The 19,225-nt window shown below is 40.9% G+C and overlaps 1 protein-coding gene across 2 annotated transcripts in view; it reads left to right on the forward strand.

The window, feature by feature from the left end:
- The window catches only part of SYTL4 (synaptotagmin like 4), a 62,729-nt gene that overhangs the window by 32,397 nt on the left and 11,107 nt on the right, over positions 1 to 19,225 (forward strand). For both annotated transcript variants that reach the window (XM_031936626.1, XM_023202913.1), the window contains 12 exons: positions 2,629 to 2,808; positions 3,062 to 3,277; positions 3,406 to 3,515; positions 3,737 to 3,839; positions 13,493 to 13,594; positions 14,064 to 14,139; positions 14,546 to 14,636; positions 14,746 to 14,849; positions 16,298 to 16,393; positions 17,522 to 17,700; positions 17,986 to 18,088; positions 18,616 to 18,777. In XM_031936626.1, coding sequence (XP_031792486.1) covers positions 2,699 to 2,808; positions 3,062 to 3,277; positions 3,406 to 3,515; positions 3,737 to 3,839; positions 13,493 to 13,594; positions 14,064 to 14,139; positions 14,546 to 14,636; positions 14,746 to 14,849; positions 16,298 to 16,393; positions 17,522 to 17,700; positions 17,986 to 18,088; positions 18,616 to 18,777 — 1,452 coding nt within the window. In that variant the 5' untranslated portion in view covers positions 2,629 to 2,698. The remainder of the gene's footprint in view (positions 1 to 2,628; positions 2,809 to 3,061; positions 3,278 to 3,405; positions 3,516 to 3,736; positions 3,840 to 13,492; positions 13,595 to 14,063; positions 14,140 to 14,545; positions 14,637 to 14,745; positions 14,850 to 16,297; positions 16,394 to 17,521; positions 17,701 to 17,985; positions 18,089 to 18,615; positions 18,778 to 19,225) is intronic.

Below are 19,225 nucleotides of genomic sequence, written 5' to 3' on the forward strand. Positions count from 1 at the left end.
AAAACCCTAGAAGAAAATCTAGGTAGTACCATTCAGGACATAGGCATGGGCAAGGACTTCATGTCTAAAACACCAAAAGCAACGGCAGCAAAAGCCAAAATTGACAAATGGGATCTCATTCAACTAAAGAGCTTCTGCACAGCAAAAGAAACTACCATCAGAGTGAACAGGCAACCTACAGAATGGGAGAAAATTTTTGCAATCTACTCATCTGGCAAAGGGCTAATATCCAGAATCTACAAAGAACTCAAACAAATATACAAGAAAAAAACAACCCCATCAAAAAGTGGGCAAAGGATATGAACAGACATTTCTCAAAAGAAGACATTCATACAGCCAACAGACACATGAAAAAATGCTCATCATCCCTGGCCATCAGAGAAATGCAAATCAAAACCACAATGAGATACCATCTCACACCAGTTGGAATGGCAATCATTAAAAAATCAGGAAACAACAGGTGTTGGAGAGGCTGTGGAGAAATAGGAACACATTTACACTGTTGGTGGGATTGTAAACTAGTTCAACCATTATGGAAAACAGTATGGCAATTCCTCAAGGATCTAGAACTAGATGTACCATATGACCCAGCCATCCCACTACTGGGTATATACCCAAAGGATTATAAATTATGCTACTACAAAGACACATGCACACGTATGTTTATTGCGGCACTATTCACAATAGCAAAGACTTGGAATCAACCCAAATGTCCATCAGTGACAGACTGGATTAAGAAAATGTGGCACATATACACCATGGAATACTATGCAGCCATAAAAAAGGATGAGTTTGCGTCCTTTGTAGGGACATGGATGCAGCTGGAAACCATCATTCTTAGCAAACTATCACAAGAAGAGAAAATCAAACACCGCATGTTCTCACTCATAGGTGGGAACTGAACAATGAGCTCACTTGGACTCGGGAAGGGGAACATCACACACTGGGGCCTATCATGGGGAGGGGGGAGGGGGGAGGGATTGCATTGGGGAGTTATACCTGATATAAATGATGAATTGATGGGTGCTGACGAGTTGATGGGTGCAGCACACCAACATGGCACATGTATACATATGTAACAAACCTGCACGTTATGCACATGTACCCTAGAACTTAAAGTATAATAAAAATAAAAAAAAATAAAAAAAAAAAAGATTAAAAAAATTTCTTCCAGACAGGATCTTGCTCTGTTGCCCAGGCTAGAGTGGGCCACACGTGTTGGTATGATCTTGGCTCACTGTAACCTCAACCTCACAGGCTCAAACAATCCTCCCACTTCAGCCTCTCGAGTAGCTGGGAATGCAGGTGTGAACTTTCACACCCAGCTGAGTTTTGATTTTTCTTTTTGTAGAGACTGAGTCTCCCTGTGTTGCCGAGGCTGGTCTTGAACTTCTGGGCTCAAGCGATCCTCCTGCCTCAGCCTTCCAAAGTGCTGGGATTACATTTGACAGCCTCCATGCTGAGCCAAAATTCTTAAAATTTTAAATAAAGTTTTTAAGAGTTATACAGGAAGGGGAGCATCACACACTGGGTCCTATTGTGGGGAGGGGGTAGGGGGGAGGGATAGCATTAGGAGATATACCTTATGTAAATGATGAGTTAATGGGTGCAGCACACCAACATGGCACATGTATACATATGTAACAAACCTGCACGTTGTGCACATGTACTCTAGAACTTAAAGTATAATAATAATAAAAAAAAAAGAGTTATATAATCTGGGCCCAAACTATCTTTCCTACCATTCTTTCCTACCAGGAAATTTGTCCTCTGATAAGGCAAAATCCACTTCTTCTGTAAAATTTCCCATGTACGCTGCTGTCTTTCCTCTCTCTATGCAAGATAGAATGAGTTACTTTCTTCCCTAAGTTCTCATAGCACTTAATTTATAATCCCTCTGATAGCACTTAATGCGTTGTACTGTATTTATGTGTGTGTGTCTGCCCTGCTACTCTGTGATTTTCGTAAGGGTAGGAACTGTGCCTTACTCATCTTTGTATCCCCAGCACTTTACAGAATGCCTGTCAGAGTAGTGCTCAATAAGTATTCATGAATTTGGGAAAGATATCCTGGAGGTAGTGCTAGAGTACTAGTATGATAAGAACCTTGAGAGATAGAGTAGGTGGTGGAAGTTTCGAAGCATAGCAGAAAGCTGACTGACTCCTGGGAGAATGGAAGCTGGTCAGGAATAAAGAACTGGGCCGAAACTGGCAGGAGCCTTCATGTGCTTTTCTCCTTCACTGCAGAGACCAGCTGCCTGGTTATTTGGGTTAATAGGCTTGAGATTTGAGAACATTTAAAGTATTAAAAATTGGATGATTGAGGACTCACTTGGTGGAGGGGGAGATTGACTCAGCTGTTCTATGTTCTTTCCAGACTAAGATGCATATACTGAATAACCAATCCTTTTCCCAGAGTCATGAATAACTTTTTCTTTCTGAAAAATCAAGGACTCTTCATTTTCAGGGCATGATTCGGATGGGAGTAGGAAGAGTAAATAGGTCAGATACTTCTACTTTGTCTCTTTAGCTTGGCTCACGGGGAAAGTAACCTATTGAAAGGGTTTAGGGCTGTGGGCCTATTCTTGAGTAAATCATCTGTGTGAAATTAGTTCTTTTGTCATTTCAGGGAACTCTGGTAGCTCTCCTTGTCTAGTTGTTTTGAAGAAAGAAGAGTAGAAGAAAAAATTGAATGAATCATGTCGGAGTTACTGGACCTTTCTTTTCTGTCTGAGGAAGAAAAGGATTTGATTCTCAGTGTTCTACAGCGAGATGAGGAGGTCCGGAAAGCAGATGAGAAAAGGATTAAGTAAGAGTTCCCCAAAACGCATAGGGTCCCAGGTCTTTGACAATGATGTCTGGGCTTTTCCTTATGTCTCCCACCTGACTTTCATAGGAATTTGTATATGTGATGTTTACCACTACTTATTGGGTCATGTTGGGCTCTGAGTTTGTTGCTTCCACAGAACCAAATAGTCTTATTCTGTTTACCTTTCAACCCCTCTCCATCCAATCTATGTATATCCTGAATCCACTTATGCTTCTTTTTTGGGTCTTGGCAGGCGACTAAAGAATGAGTTACTGGAGATAAAAAGGAAAGGGGCCAAGAGGGGCAGCCAGCACTACAGTGATCGGACCTGTGCCCGGTGCCAGGAGAGCCTGGGCCGTTTGAGTCCCAAAACCAATACTTGTCGGGGTTGTAATCACCTGGTGTGTCGGGACTGCCGCATACAGGAAAGCAATGGTACCTGGAGGTGCAAGGTGTGCGCCAAGGAAATGTGAGTGTCACCTATGGCTGAATAGAGAGGAGATGAGGCCCTGGTTGTGGTGACAATTTCTTTCCTTAGCCTTTATTAGACAAGAACCATTCTTTATCCATCTGTCATTTTCTTTTATTTCTTCCCAGAGAGTTGAAGAAAGCAACTGGGGACTGGTTTTATGACCAGAAAGTGAATCGTTTTGCTTACCGCACAGGTAGTGAGCTAATCAGGATGTCCCTGCGCCACAAACCTGCAGGTACTGGACCTGTCTAGAGATAGTTCTTGGTATGGAATCCTAGTGTATTCTGACTGGTGGCATCTTAAATCCATGGGCTCAGCCAGTTTGTGGAGAATCAAAGATTGTATTGTCATCCCTTCTGCAAGCATGGTGTACTTCAGGGGATTTGCTATGAGGGTTGTTTCCTTTTTTTTCCTACTCATAACCACCACCCTGGCATACTTCTGTTTGTCTTGAAGTGAGTAAAAGAGAGACAGTGGGACAGTCCCTCCTTCATCAGACACAGATGGGTGACATCTGGCCAGGAAGAAAGATTATTCAGGAGCGGCAGAGGGAGCCCAGGTAAGAATCAAGTAATTGTTTAAAGAAATGCTTACAATATCCCTTTAATTCTTTTACTATTCTTTTTACTTCTTCTGTTTATAAAATAATAGATGTTTATTATAGGAAAACTTGAAAAGTACAGAAAATAGTAAAGGAGGGAAAAAATCATTCCTAATCCCACTGCTCATATGTAGACATTAACATTTTGGTATATTCACTTAGTTCTTTATTTTTTACAGTTTGCAGTCAGCTTTCTCAGGTTGAATAGTTTGTTCTTTATAAGAACAATTTGAAGACAAATAAAAATAACACATACTCATTATTAAGCAACAAATCACCCACATTCCTACTACCCCAGTTTTCACATTATGTGGAAATTATTTCATGTATCTTCTATGTATATACATAACGGGTTGACCGGATGGAAAAACTGAAAAATCCTTTTAATATTGGATCATAGTATAATAAATTAAAATCGTCTTGTTTAATTTTACTTGAATTTAATAGAATAAAACACCAAAATAAAATGAAAGAATAGCTCATCTTCATACAAATTTTTTTTAAAGTAAAAGATATTAGTTGTTAACATTCCTCTAAGCTTAAGAAAAAATATTATGAAAGCCATAGAGCAATTGGCCACTTTTTTAGTGGATCTTTTTTGGTAACAGCCTTATTGGGATATAATTCACATACTATACAATTTGCCCATTTTTTTGTGTACAATGCAATAGTTTTTAGTCTATTCACTGAGTTGTGCAACCATCCCCTGAATCAATTTTAGAAAATTTTCATCACCTCAAAAAAAAAAAACCCTTTACCCTTTTAGCTATCACCCTCCCTGATCCTTAAGCAATCACTGGTCTACTTTCTGTCTCTATATATTTGCCTATGCTGGGTATTTCATGTAAATGGAATTATACAATATATGGCCCTTTTTGACTGACCTCTTTCACTTAACATTAACATTTTCAAGGTTCATCCATGTCATAGCATGTATCAGAACTTCATTCCTTTTTATAGTCAAATAATACCCATGATATGTATTTATCACATTTTATCTGTTCATCTGTTGAAGAACATTTGGATTGTTTCTACTTTTTGGTTATTAAGAGTAACGCTGGGCCGGGCGCGGTGGCTCACGCCTGTAATCCCATCACTTTGGGAGGCTGAAGTGGGTGGATCACGAGGTCAGGAGATCAAGACCATCCCGGCCAACATGTTGAAACCCCATCTCTACTAAAATACAAAAAAAAAAAAAAAAAAACTAGATGTGGTGGTACGTCCCTATAGTCCCAGCTACTTGGGAGGCTGAGGCAGGGGAATTGCTTGAACCCGGGAGGCGGAGGTTGTAGTGAGCCAAGATCGTGCCATTGCACTCCAGCCTGGCAACAGAGTGAGACTCCATCTCAAAAACAAACAAACAAAAAAAAAAAACAAAATAAAAAACGTAATACTGCTATGAACTTTCATTAAGGGTTTTGTGTGGATGTATATTTTCTTTTCTTTTCTTTTCTTTTTTTTTTTTTGAGACGGAGTTTTGCTCTTGTCGCCCAGGCTGGAGTGCAATGGCACCATCTTGGCTCACTGCAACCTTCACCTCCTGGGTTCATGCAGCTCTCCTGCCTCAGCCTCTCAAGTAGCTGGGATTACAGGCATGTACCACCAAGCCCAGCTAATTTTCGTATTTTTAGTAGAGACAGGGTTTCACCATGTTGACTGGGCTGGTCTCGAATTCCTGACTTCAAGTGATCCACCCGCCTTGGTATCCCAAAATGTTGGGATTACAGGTGTGAGCCACCATGCCTGGCCTGTTTTCATTTTTCTAAGATAGATACTTTGGAGTTAGTGGTCATTTTAAAAATCTACCTGTTTCAATATTTAACATTATCAGTGGATGCTTTACTGTGAAAGAGGAAGCAGTTAGCTTTCTTACACTTCCCTCCAGTTATTTTCTTCTGGCCCCGCTATTTGTTACTCAAATTACTTTTCCTTTGTCGGGGTTTATAATATTTACATTCTCTTATATAACCATAAATCATCTGTTTGTGGCCGGGTGTGGTGGCTCAAGCCTGTAATCGCAGCACTTTGGGAGGCTGAGGCGGGCGGATCACGAGGTCAGGAGATCGAGACCATCCTGGCTAACACGGTGAAACCCCATCTCTACAAAAAAATTCAAAAAATTAGCCAGGCGTGGTGGTGCGCACCTGTAGTCCCAGCTACTTGGAGGCTGAGGCAGGAGAATGGCGTGAACCCGGGAGGCGGAGCTTGCAGTGAGCCAAGATCGTGCCACTGCACTCCAACCTGGGTAACACAGCGAGACTCCGTCTCAAAAAAAAAAAAAAAAAAAAAAAAATCATCTGTTTGTTTTATCTGTTTGTTTCCTTTTAGTTTTATACTTAAAAGGATTGTATGCTTACAACCAGGCCTTATACCACAACTTCTCTATTTCTGATTTATTTCTTGGTTTTCTGGATTTCGTCATTGAGGAGTTCCTTCAAGAAGAGCTTGCAGGTGCTATATTTATTGTATTCTTACATGTTAAGAATGTCTTCCAGGTGCCTTTATACTTGAATGGTATCTTGGCTGGATATTATATTCTTGAGCCACATTTTCTTTCCCTCAGAATATTGTAGACATTGTTCCATTGTCTTCTTCCATTGAATGTAACTGTGAAGAAGTCTGAGGACACCTTGACTCTTGTTTTTCTTTCTTATGGATGAGAGAGAGAGAGAGAGAGAGAGAGAGAGAGAGAGATTAGACTTGCCTGAAAATTTTCTTTTCTTTTTCTTGAAGTTTAGTAATTTAACAAGATTGTAACTCAATGGTGATCATTCTGTATCATTTTTCCCTATATGTGATATACCCTTGATGAGTTCTTTCTTCATTGCTGGAAAATTTTTCTGTATCATATCTCTGAACTCTTTTTCTTTCTGTTTTATTAAGTTCTCCACCTCAGAGATACTGGATTTTCTTATCCTCTTATTTTTGTCGTTTTCTTTTATTAGTGAATGGAATAGGAAAAATGGTGAAAGCAACTAACTGTGATTAGCCCAACCCATTCCTCCATGCTATTAGTTTGGTTTTCAGTTTATTTCCCTTCCCATGCCCCGTTCCCTTCCCTTCCTTACTTTTTGCTGCTTCCAATTTAATTATTTGAGTAAATTTTCTTATTTAGGTTTCGATTTGTTCTTTGCTCTAATCTTCTTTCTCTTATTTTGTTTTATCATCTTGTATTTGAATTCTTGCACTTTATTGAATTTATATTATTAGTTCCCCTGTAGTGTAAAGCACTCACATGAAACCTACTTGTTTTACTAGGGTTAATTCTTCTCCAGACACAGTTCTTCGGTTCTTCATCCATCTTGCAAATTGTTTTAATTTCTCTCCACCCCATGGCTATTTATATATCTGCCAGACTATTTTACTTCATTTCACTCAACTTTAATATGGGAAGTTTTCTCTGTATCTTTTGTTTCCTCTGATACAGTGTATGTGAATTCTTCTTCTTACCTCAACTTGAAACAATTTATCTTTTCTCCATTCCCAGCTGTACTTTAGTTTAAGGACTGAATATTGCTTTTTATATTTCTTTCCTTGTAACCTGAAGGGGTGGGTGCAGAAGGCAACTTGGGGTCCTGAGTTTTGGTCTCTTGAAATTCTCTTAAATGTCCTGGTTCAGCGCTTACCTGTCCCAGATCTGGGTTAATCCCTTAGCTCATACCAGTGCTCTGGGAGATGACATTTTGCAGCAGTCTTGTCTGTCTCTGTTGGGGTTCTACAGTGGTACCTGGGGCTATAAATCTTGAAGACTTCTGTTTTTCTTGACTACTCACTCACTTAATCTGCAACTTGCTACATTGGAAGGGATTACTTAAGAGTTTTGCTGAATTAAATCTTCTGTTTTCATAGGCATGACTTTTTGAAATCTGTGACTTGAGGCTTTGTTTTTGACTCATTTGGTTGTGGCAGTGAATTTTTAGCTTTTGTATGGTGTGTGTGTTTTTTTCACAAACTTTCACTCACCCAAAGGGAAATGACTATCATGTTTCATATGATTGTTGAAAAACAGTATAGAAATGTATAAAGTAAGTCCTCCAGTAACCTCACTGCCTCTTCCCCAGATAATTATCGTTAATAGTTGTGAATAGTTTTGGCATGTGGACTACCAAACTGTCTAAATATACATATATGGGTTGGGTTCCTAAGTTTTTAATTTCTTATTTTTAAAAAAAGGATGATCCTATATACATGTTAAGTGAAAAAAAAGTGAAAGAAAAAGAACTGTAAAAACTCAATAATATAGACAATCTCATAGAAAATGCACAAAATATTTGAACAGACATTTCACCAAAGACAATATAGAGATGTCAGATAAGCACATGAAAAGATGCTCAACATCTTTAGTCATTAAATAAATTTGAACTAAAAATCACAATAAGATACTACAACATACCCACTAGAATGACTAAAATTAAAAAGACTAACCATGCCAATTGTTGGTGAGGATGTAAAACAACTGGATTTAAAAAAATTTTTCTTTTCTACATTTACTTCTTGCTGTTATAAACAACTAGAATTCTTATACACTGCTGGTGGGAATGTACAATGGCATAGCTAATTTGAAAAGCAGTTAGCAGTATTTTAAAAAGTTTGTTGTGCACCTACCTTGTGATTAAGTCATTTCATTCCTGGGTATTTACTCAAGAGAAGGGAAAACGTATGTTTGTACAAAGACTTCGACGTGAATGTTCATAGCAGCTTTGTTTGTAATAGCCCAACCCTGGAAGTAACCAAATGTCCATCAGGAGGTGAATGGATAACCGATTTGTTTATATGATGGAATACTACTCAGCAGTGGAAAAAATGAACTATTGATACATGCAACAACATGAATGAATCTCAAAACAATCATGCTGAGTGAAAGAAGCCAAGCAGTAAAGAGTACATACTGTATATGGTTCTGTTTGTATAAAAATCTAGAAAATACAAACTAGAAAGCAGTGACAGAAAGCAGATCAACACTTACAGGAAGGGTGGGAGGGATTAGAAAGGGGCAGGAGGAAACCTTTGGGAGTGATAGATATGTTCATTAACTTAATTCTGGTGATAGTTTCGCAGATGTCTACATTTGTCAAAATGTCACGTTGCACACTTGAACATGTGCAGCTTATTTTTGTCAGTTATTACTCAAAGTGTAAAAGAAAAAAATTGTAGAAAGATATAACATGAACATCTTTCTGTGTCAGCACCAAGGATCTGTTTCATTCTTTTGACATCTGTATGATGTTTCATTGTATATATGTCCTGTAATTTTTATCTACACAGCCTTGGGTGGGTGACTCATCTGTTCCAGGTGATGAGGCCCCCTTTTTTCTTTGTGAGTTAAGGATAAGAATGGCTTTTATTTGCTGAACCTGATTAACACATCTGACATCATCAGTCAGAATGTAATTTCTGAAACCTACTGCTTCTGGTTGTCTGTGATCTCTTGTCTCATTGGACCCAGAAGACTCTTATTTATCCTAAACATGAAAACAGATTAAGTGACCATAAATGATCTTTCCCATGAAATTATGGAGCCTTGGAGATAATTTAATTCAACCACCTTATTTTTGCAGAAAAGAAAGCAGGATAAGTGATTTACCTGAGATCATACAGATAGTTAGAGCCCAGGGCTCCCATCTCTTAGTCTATTTTTTACTGCACAGATGTCAAATAATTGCTTTTTTGCCCTTGGGTTGTTTGTATTAGCTCTGGATTGGTATGTATTAATCTTTTGGAAAAGAATACAAGCAAAAAACACTCTCCATGGGCCATCGTTAAAAGTACCTCGCTGGAGGAATGGTTCTGCTTGGGTTTTTTTGGTGGGGGGGGGGTTGGGGGCAAAAGGGGAAAAAGGACAATTCTGAAGTAAAAAGTGAAATCAAGCCCCCTTGCTATATCTTATACCATACAGCTAATATATCTTTCAAGGAATGACCGATATTTCACCTCTTGCAAGTCCTAGGATTTCAACCCTGCTGTCTGTTTTCACAGAACTGTTTCAAACATCATGTGCCAACTTGGAGAGTTTATTCGTTACTGGCTAAGACATTATATATTTTGGTTACTTCATTCTTTGTGCATCTATTTGATTGTTTGTTTGACAAATATCTATGAATGCCTACTATGTGTCAGGCATTGTTCTAGACCCTGAGATACACTGGTGAATACAAGGCCCCTTGTTTGTGGGGCTTAGATTTCTGGGGTGGGAGATAAACAGATAGTCAAGTAAATGTATGGTATTTCAGACGCTGACAAGTGCTGTGGAGAAAATGAAGTAGACCAAAGGTATAAGGAGTGCCAGGAATGAATGTGTGTACATATACTGTTTTCTTTAAGATAGCCAGGGCAAGTCTTAACAAGGTAACATTTGAGCAAAGATATGAAACAAATGAGGGAGCAAACCCTTAGGGTATCTGGGGAAAGAGCACGTAGATAGGGAAAGAAGGAGGTATAAAGATCCTAGGATGAGTTTTTGTTTGGCACTTTTGAGTAATCTGAAACTGAGTGAGCAAGAGAGGCTGAGGAAGGAGATGAGGACAGAGATGGGGTGAGAAGCAGATCATGTTAAGACTTTGGTGGCACTTGTAAGCATTCTGTCTTTTACTCCAAGTAAGAAGGATGGCTCTGAGGGACACAGCCTTATTTTGTCTTCTTTTAAAAAATGGAGGTAAAATTTACATAACAAAATCATTTTACCAATTTTAAAGTACAAAGTTCTGTGATTGTTAGTACCTTCAGAATGTTGTGCAACCATCACCATGATCTAATTTCAGAACATTTTCACCATCCCAAATAGAAACCCGATAGCCATTAAGTAGTCACCTCCATTTACCCCAGCCCCTAATCTGCTTTCTGTCTCGATGGATTTACCTAATCTAGACATTTCATATAAATGCAGTAATGCAATATGTGGCCTTTTGTGTTTGGCTTCTTTCAATTAGCATAATGATTTCAAAGTTCATCCATGTTGCAGCATGTATCAGAATTTCATTGTCTTTTATTGATGAATAATCCATTATATAAATGTACCACATTTTGTTTGTCTAGTCATGCATTGATGGACATTTAGGGCGTTTTCACCTTTTGGCTATTAGGAATAATGCTGCTATGAACATTCATGTAACATTTTTGTGTGGACATATATTATTCAGTTCTGTTGGGTAGGTATCCAGGAGTGGAATTGCTGGGTCATATGATAGTTCTATGTCTGAAAAGCTCATTTTGGCTGTTGAGGGAAAGCCAAAGCCAAGGGAAGAAGCAGGATTGGTTAGGAGGCTACTGCAACCATCCAAGAGCTAGATGATGGTGATTTGGACCAGAGTAACGGCAGTGGAGCAGTGAGAACAGATCAGAGTCTAGGTATACATTGAAGAGGATTTGCTGAAAGATTTGATTTGTATTGTGAGAAAAAGAGGAATAACAGACGATTTTTAGCATTTTTGACTTGAGAGATGAAAGAAGGGAATTGCCATTTGATGAGACAGAGCGAAGAGCAGTTTTGGGGGAAGATTAGGGCTTTGGTTTTGGGCTTGCTGTGTTTGAGACATCCACGTGGAGACATTGAGTAGGCCATTGGGAAAACAAGTCTGGAGTTTGAGTAAGAGATAAATTTGAGGCCGGGCATGATGGCTTACGCCTGTAATCCCAGCACTTTGGAGGCTGAGGCAGATGGATCACTTGAGGTCAGGAGTTCAAGACCAGCCTGGCCAACATGGTGAAACCCTGTCTCTACTAAAAATACAAAAATTAGCCAGGCATGGTGGCACAAGCCTATAATCCCAGTTACTCAAGAGGCTGAGGCAGGAGATCGCTTGAACCCAGGAGGTAGAGGTTGTAGTGAGCCGAGATCGTGCCATTGCGCTCCAGCCTGGGTGACAGAGACTCCATCTCAAAAAACATAAAAAATAAGTAAAAATACATATATTTGAGTTATTAGTTTATTGAGGATATTTAAAGCTATGAGACTAGATGAGATCATTTAGGAATAATTCTAGATAGAGAGGAGGAGCAGCCCGAGGAAGAAGTTTGGACATAATCTAAATATTAGAGGTCTATGGGAGGAGGCAGGACTAGCAAAGGAGACTGAGAAGCAGCAACCAGTGAGGTTGGAGGAGGAAACCAGGAGAATGTGGTGTCCCGGGAGCCAAGGGAAGTTATTTGAGAGATTTGAGGAAGAATGGATTTTTTTTTTTTTCCTTTTTTTCTGCTGCTCTCACTAATTCTTTGAGGTAAGGGGCCCAGGAATGGTGTCCTTCCCTTGAAAGATAAGAACTGGTGTTTTGAATGCCCAGAGTCATCCATCATTAAGGCGATTAAGCTAAAAAAAAGAATTCTGGTCACCTGCATACTGTCTTCTAGACATACTGCTTATTTATGGATGTATCTCAGTCCCACTGAGGGCATTTATTCAGTAATTCAGTCAATAAAAATTCTTGAGTGCGTACTCTATGCTAGTGTCTTTTCAAGGCACTGGGAACACATCAGTAAATAAGATAGGTGGTCACTGATCTTATGGAACTTTGTCGAATGGAGGAGAAAGACATTAATTTGTTTAAATTATTGAACCAATTAAATCATTTGTTTAAAATACATAAATAGTTACATATGTGGTGACTGTTACTAAGAAATTAGGATGCTATGGGAGCGCAGAGGAAGGTTACTAATCCAGACTTAGGATGGGGGCGTGGCCAGAGAGATCTGGAGGAATTGACATATAAGGAGAGACCTGAAGAAGGAGTAGATTGAGCCAGGTGAAGAAAAATGGCCATTGTGAAAAGAATATCTTAGGCAGATAAAAGAGGGAAGATGGAGAGCTTCAGGATATTCAGAGAAACAAAATAACTTTGTCTTTCTAAAATATAAAGCTTGAAGAGGAGTAGGGGGTGAAAGATGAGGCTGGAGAGGGTGAGCAGGGGCCAAATCATGAGGATTTTTTTTGCCATGCTAAGGAGTTTCGGCTAAATCCCAACAGCAATGGGGAACCACTGAAGAGTTTTAAAAGTATACTCAGGGCCGGGTGCGGTGGCTCATGCCTGTAATTGGGAGGCCAAGGCGGGCGGATCACGAGGTCAGGAGATTGAGACCAACCTGGTTAACACGGTGAAACCGTGTCTCTACTAAAAATACAAAAAAATTAGCCGGGTGTTGGGGGTGGGCACCTGTAGTCCCAGCTACTCTAGAGGCTGAAGCAGGAGAATGGCGTGAACCCAGGAGGCAGAGCTTGCAGTGAGCCGAGATCGTGCCACTGCACTCCACCCTGGGAGACACAGCGAGACTCTGTCTCAAAAAAAAAAAAACAAAAAACAAAAAAGTATACCCAGCTGGGCACCATGGTACATGCCTGTACTCCCAGCTACTCAGAAGGCTGAGGCAGCAAGATTGCTTGAGCCTAGGAGTTAGAGAGTTGTGCACTATGATGGTACCTGTGAATAGCCACAGTACTCCAGCCTGGGCAACATTGTGAGACCCTATTTCTTAATTAATTTATTTATTATATGTTTAAAGTATACTCATATTTATTTTAGAAAGATCACTCAGGCTACGATTGTGAGTGGATTGGAAAGACGCCTGACTAGAGGCAGGAGAACCTGCTTCCTTTCAATATTGGCTCTTGGTTTTTATTCTAGTGTGCTATTTGAAGTGCCAAAGCTGAAAAGTGGAAAGAGTGCATTGGAAGCTGAGAGTGAGAGTCTGGATAGCTTCACAGCTGACTCGGATAGCACCTCCAGGTAGGGTTCTCCCCATTTCCCTCATCTCCTCTGAACTCAAGTTGTGATTTTGTTCTGCAGCATCAGTGTTCCTGACTTCTGTCCTCAGGAAGTTGAACGAAGTATTTTCTGTGTCCTCACCAGAAGTCTTTTAAGTAGCACGTCTACCTATTTGGCTCTGAGCACAGCTTCTTGGAACATATTGGCATCCCTAGTCCGTTCCCCCAGTACCTTGGAGTATTCTTCTTAGCCCAGTAGCAACTGATGCTGCTGTCCCTTAAGAATGAGGGTATGAGTGTTTGTGTTTGTGCAAAGTTGCCTCTCTGATCTTCTGCATTCCTTCCAGGTAAATCACATGCGAAGTGTACCTTCTGAATTTGGTTATTACGATGACCCAAGCCACTGGCTTTCCTTCCATAGAGCTTTGATTCCTGGGTAGAAGGGGAAGGGTAGGAGGTGACTTAGTTACAACTTCTGAATCTACCTCCAGGAGAGACTCTCTGGATAAATCTGGCCTCTTTCCAGAATGGAAGAAGATGTCTGCTCCCAAATCTCAAGTAGAAAAGGTAAGTTTCAGGTTATTGAGCCACCTTCCTCCCCTCCCTTCCTTCCCTTCCTCCTTCACCTCCCTGTCTCCCTCCATCTTTCCCTCCCTCCCTCCCTCCCCCTCACTCTTCTCTTCTTCTTTCTTCCCTCCCTCCCTCCCTCCATTCTCTTAGGCAGAATTTAAATCAGGAATTTCAACTAAACAAATTTCAGTTCAGATTCATTTGGGAGCATTTGCTAAAGTTTTGGTTGAAATGTGTGAGGAAATATGTTTTGTACTATTTCTAGGCATTTAATCTTTCCTTTAAGTTTATCATAGTTTAGTGAAAATCTGAGCCTTATTCTTCTTCAGACTGTCATTCCTTACTCACTCCTTCTTCCTATCCATCTGTCCTTTTCCATTTTCTTGCCCTTGTTCCTTCCTAGGAAACTCAGCCTGGAGGTCAAAATGTGGTATTTGTGGATGAGGGTGAGATGATATTTAAGAAGAACACCAGAAAAATCCTCAGGCCTTCAGGTAACTGGTTTCCCTTACTGGTCTTTTGGGACCGAAGTTCTGAGTACCCTTGATGGGCTCTTGGTATGAATAAGTCTCTTTGATTTGGCTTTTTTGGTCTTCCCCTCAGAGTACACTAAATCTGTGATAGATCTTCGCCCAGAAGATGTGGGACATGAAAGTGGCTCCTTGGGAGACAGAAGCAAATCCGTCCCAGGCCTCAATGTGGATATGGTAGGTGCCCTTATATTTTACTTGGTCACTACATGAAATTTTACTTATCTGGAGTTGGCTTTAGTACCTGATATTCTCAATCAACCTATTTAATTATTTAGGAAAAGGCAACATGAAACTTGATACCCCCAAGTTTCTAAAGTAAATCTGGTTCCTGATTTGCTTAAAGGAAAGGACTGTCTTTGCTGTCTTTTTTTTTTCTTTTCTTTTTTTTTTTTTTTTTTTTGAGATGGAGTTTCGCTCTTGTTTCTCAGGCTGGAGGGCAATGGCACGATTTTGGCTCACTGCAACTTCCACCTTCTGGGTTCAAGCAATTCTCCTGTCTCAGCCTCCTGAGTAGCTGGGATTACAGATGTGTGCCACCATGCCCGGGTAATTTTTTATATTTTTAGTAGAGATGGGGTTTCACCATGTTGGCCAGGCGACCCAGGCTGGTCGCAAAGTCCTGACCTCAGGTGATCCACCTGCCTCGGCCTCCCAATTTTTTTTTTTTTAAGAGAGAGCATCTCACTCTGTTGCCCAGACTGGAGTGTAGTAGCACAATTATAGCTCAGTGCCACCTTGAACTCCTGAGCTCAAGCTATCCTCCCACCTCAGCCTCCTGAGTAGCTGGGACTATAGGCGTGAACCATCATACCCGGCTACTTTTTTTTTTTTTTTTTTTTTGAGAGATGGGGGTCTCACTGTATTTCCCAGCCTGGTCTCGAACTCCTGGGCTCAAGTGATCTGCCCCCCTCTGCCTCTCAAAGTGCTGGAATTACAGGCGTGAGCCACCACACCTGGCCATCTCTTTTAGTTTCTAATAAATTGCTGGATATATGGCTGGGGCTCAAATAAATACTTCTTTTGATTAAAATGTAAAGAGGGTTGGGGAAAGTCAAATGGAAAAGAGTTATAGCTTATATGAAAAACATTAAATATTCTTATCTTATTCTTTTGAGATATGAGAAGGATGGTTGGAATAGAGCTGGGAACCCTGAAATGGGAAGACATGTAAAAAGAAGGATATGAGGCTGGGCATGGTGGCTCACGCCTGTGATGTCAGCACTTTGGGAGACCAAGGCAGGTGGATCACCTGAGGTCAGGAGTTCGAGACCAGCCTGGCCAACATGGAGAAACCCCGTTTCTACTAAAAATACAAAAAATTAGCCGGTTGTGGTGGCGGGTGCCTGTAATCCCAGCTACTCTGGAGGCTGAGGCAGGGAGAATTGCTTGAACCCAGGAGGCAGAGGTTGTGGTGAACTGAGATTGCGCCATTGCACTCCAGCCTGGGCAACAAGACTGGGACTTCGTCTCAAAAAAAAAAAAAAAAAAAAAAAGAAAAAAAAGAAGTATGTGTGCATATGCATACACATGGCAACTTGGAGCTTTAAAGGAAAGATATTATTCTTTGAAGCTAAAGAAAAGTCTTTCTTTTATTAACTCTGAATCTATATTTATTGTTCCAGGAAGAGGAGGAGGAGGAAGAAGAAGACATTGACCACCTAGTGAAGTTACATCGCCAGAAGCTAGCCAGAAGCAGCATGCAAAGTGGTTCCTCCATGGTAAGTTCTATTAGATCTGTGGTTACAGGCATGTTGGGGTACTAGGAAGAAAAGAAGCACCTCCCGAGAGCAGACTCAGAACCTGGGGAAACCATCCTAGTCACTTTTTTCAGGTAAGTAAGATCATTTGTTTGTTCCTATCCTCAGTTTAGACTATAGGTGCTTAGCGTACATCTAGGTGACTTCCTGAGTCCCCACCTGGAGATTATTACATCAGATAATTAAGACTTGGGACATTTTTCATCACAGCTTTGTGAACAATAGCCTTAACTTATTCTCTGAAGGGGTACCCAGGCTATGAAGTGAGCAAGATCAGATTTCTTCATCATAGCCCATTCCAAATTCTCAACATTAAAGGAAAGTGACTGTCATGAAAGGGGCTCTGGCAGGGTTAATCGACATCAGGGTATGGTTAACAAGTAGTAATACCAGTCAGGATAATGAAGTTAAAGGAACATTTAAGAATCAGGGCCTGGTTCTGTCATAAGCATGAAGATTGATATTTAGGGAAATAGGAACAAGGGTGAACAGAATTTGTTCACACTCACACATGGGAAGAGAATGTCAGCTCGCATGACCGATTACTGCCGGAGAGGAAGGTGCCTTTTCACTTGTGGTGGGGTTTCCTCCCTCCCACTCACTTCCAATTCTGGCCAAATCTCTTTTCTCTATAGACCCTGATAGACATAAGGTGGATAAGAGAAACCCACAGATAATTAAGGCACCTTGTTTTAGTTAGTGACTAGCCCCCTTCTAGCTGGTGTTTTAGTGTATATAACGCATTCCCCAAATGGACTTACCTGCGCCTTGCCTCTGCTCCCTGCCCACCTCCTGGGGCAGGTGAAAATGAACACTAACATTTCTAAAAAGAGGAGAGGAAGAGAAGCTAAGAGGTAGGTGAGCCATGAGCTGATTTATTCACCTAAACAGTGATAAGTGCTGGTAGTTCTCTCTTACCCTCTGGGTCAAGGAATGTCAGCAGCACTGGCTTGTTGCAGGAGCTTCTGAAACTTCTGTTGAGTGACTGTGGCTTTATCATGAGGGAAGATGTGAGTAATGTGGAAGATGTGAGTAATGTGGGCGGGGGAGTGTGCCTTCCCCAGATGTTCGTGGGTGCTTTATCTTCAGAGTACGATCGGCAGCATGATGAGCATCTACAGTGAAGCTGGTGATTTCGGGAACATCTTTGTGACTGGCAGGATTGCCTTTTCCCTGAAGTATGAGCAGCAAACCCAGAGTCTGGTTGTCCATGTGAAGGAGTGCCATCAGCTGGCCTATGCTGATGAAGCCAAGAAGCGCTCTAACCCGTGAGTGCTTCTGGAACCTGACTGATGCTCTGAGACCAGAGACCAGTCCCCGGCATCTGTCTGGGCACTCTTGAACAGAGCTTATCTGTTTCTGGGGGAGCAGGGAGGTGAGATGTAGGAAAAGAACCAGGATTGGGAAAAAGCAAGAATGGCATGTCTAAGAGGGCTTGAGGTGACTTTTTTGTCATCACATGTCACCATGGCATATTTATATGGAGAGCAGGAAAGTGAAAAGCAGGCTTGAGAAAGGCCAGCAAATTACTCAGTACTCTCTTTGGTTTCTAGATATGTGAAGACTTACCTTCTGCCTGACAAGTCCCGCCAAGGAAAAAGAAAAACCAGCATCAAGCGGGACACCATTAATCCACTATATGATGAGACCCTCAGGGTAAGTATCTAGACCCCAAGGGTAGGAGAACTTGTTCTGTCTTGTGCCCTAAGCTGTGGCTATTCCTCTGCAACATGGCCAGGTGACACGGATTTCAGTGGGCCATATCTGTGTCTGAGGATACGTTGGGTATCTGTTCACATCCTGAACTCCCAGTGAAGAGAACAAAGGTGATCTGCCTTTCCTGGATTGTTGTGAAGTTGGAGATTCACATGACCACAGATCTCATTTTAAAAAGACATTTGAGATAAGGAGTCTCCTTGGCAGTTGTTTTTGGACGATCCAGTGTTACCTCATCCACTCAAGAAAAAATTAATTTTCCAGGTCCTTCTATGGAATATGGTAGGTTTTTATAAAATGGGTTAAGTTGAGGCTTTGAGTCAGGAAACTCAAAGTGCTTAGGGAATATAAAGTAATTTGGTATTCAGGACTAGTGACTTCAGGAATGGTTGCTCAGGTTTTGGAATAATCTTGTCTGAAGAATTACCTGAAACTAATCATCTTGGGCTTCTACTTTCCCTTCACAGTATGAGATCCCAGAATCCCTCCTGACCCAGAGGACCCTGCAGTTCTCAGTTTGGCATCATGGCCGTTTTGGCAGAAACACTTTCCTTGGAGAGGCAGAGATCCAGATGGATTCCTGGAAGCTTGATAAGAAACTGGATCATTGCCTCCCTTTACATGGAAAGGTAGTCTGCTTTAACAACTCCTGCAGTTTGGATCTGAGGTAGAATTGTCTGCAGTAGCCTCTGCTGGTCTATGTTGGTAGCGTCTTTGACTGTAGTCTTCTCTGGAGTTCTAGTGCCCCCTGCTGCTGTTTCTGAGTTTGACAGCAATTTCAGAGGCATTTGTATATCAAGTGTGAGTTCTGTGTAAACCAGGCAAAGTATGAAGCCATGGTGTTGCTTTGAAAAAATTTTCATATGTGTACCAAGCTTTGCCTCCTAACCTTCCAGAATCTGGGTGTATCCTAACATCCTAACTCACACCTCTTCTCCAAGCTAACCTTCTGTGTATATCCTAATCTGTATCCTTTTGCCACGCCACTGCTTTACTTCCAAATGGGAAGTAAAGCAATTCATGGAGCTCCAATTGCTATGCTCTTGGTTACAGAGGCCAGGGAAATATTACTTTGGA

Source organism: Piliocolobus tephrosceles, chromosome 12 (genome assembly GCF_002776525.5).
Source record: "Piliocolobus tephrosceles isolate RC106 chromosome 12, ASM277652v3, whole genome shotgun sequence".
Lineage (NCBI taxonomy): Eukaryota > Metazoa > Chordata > Mammalia > Primates > Cercopithecidae > Piliocolobus > Piliocolobus tephrosceles.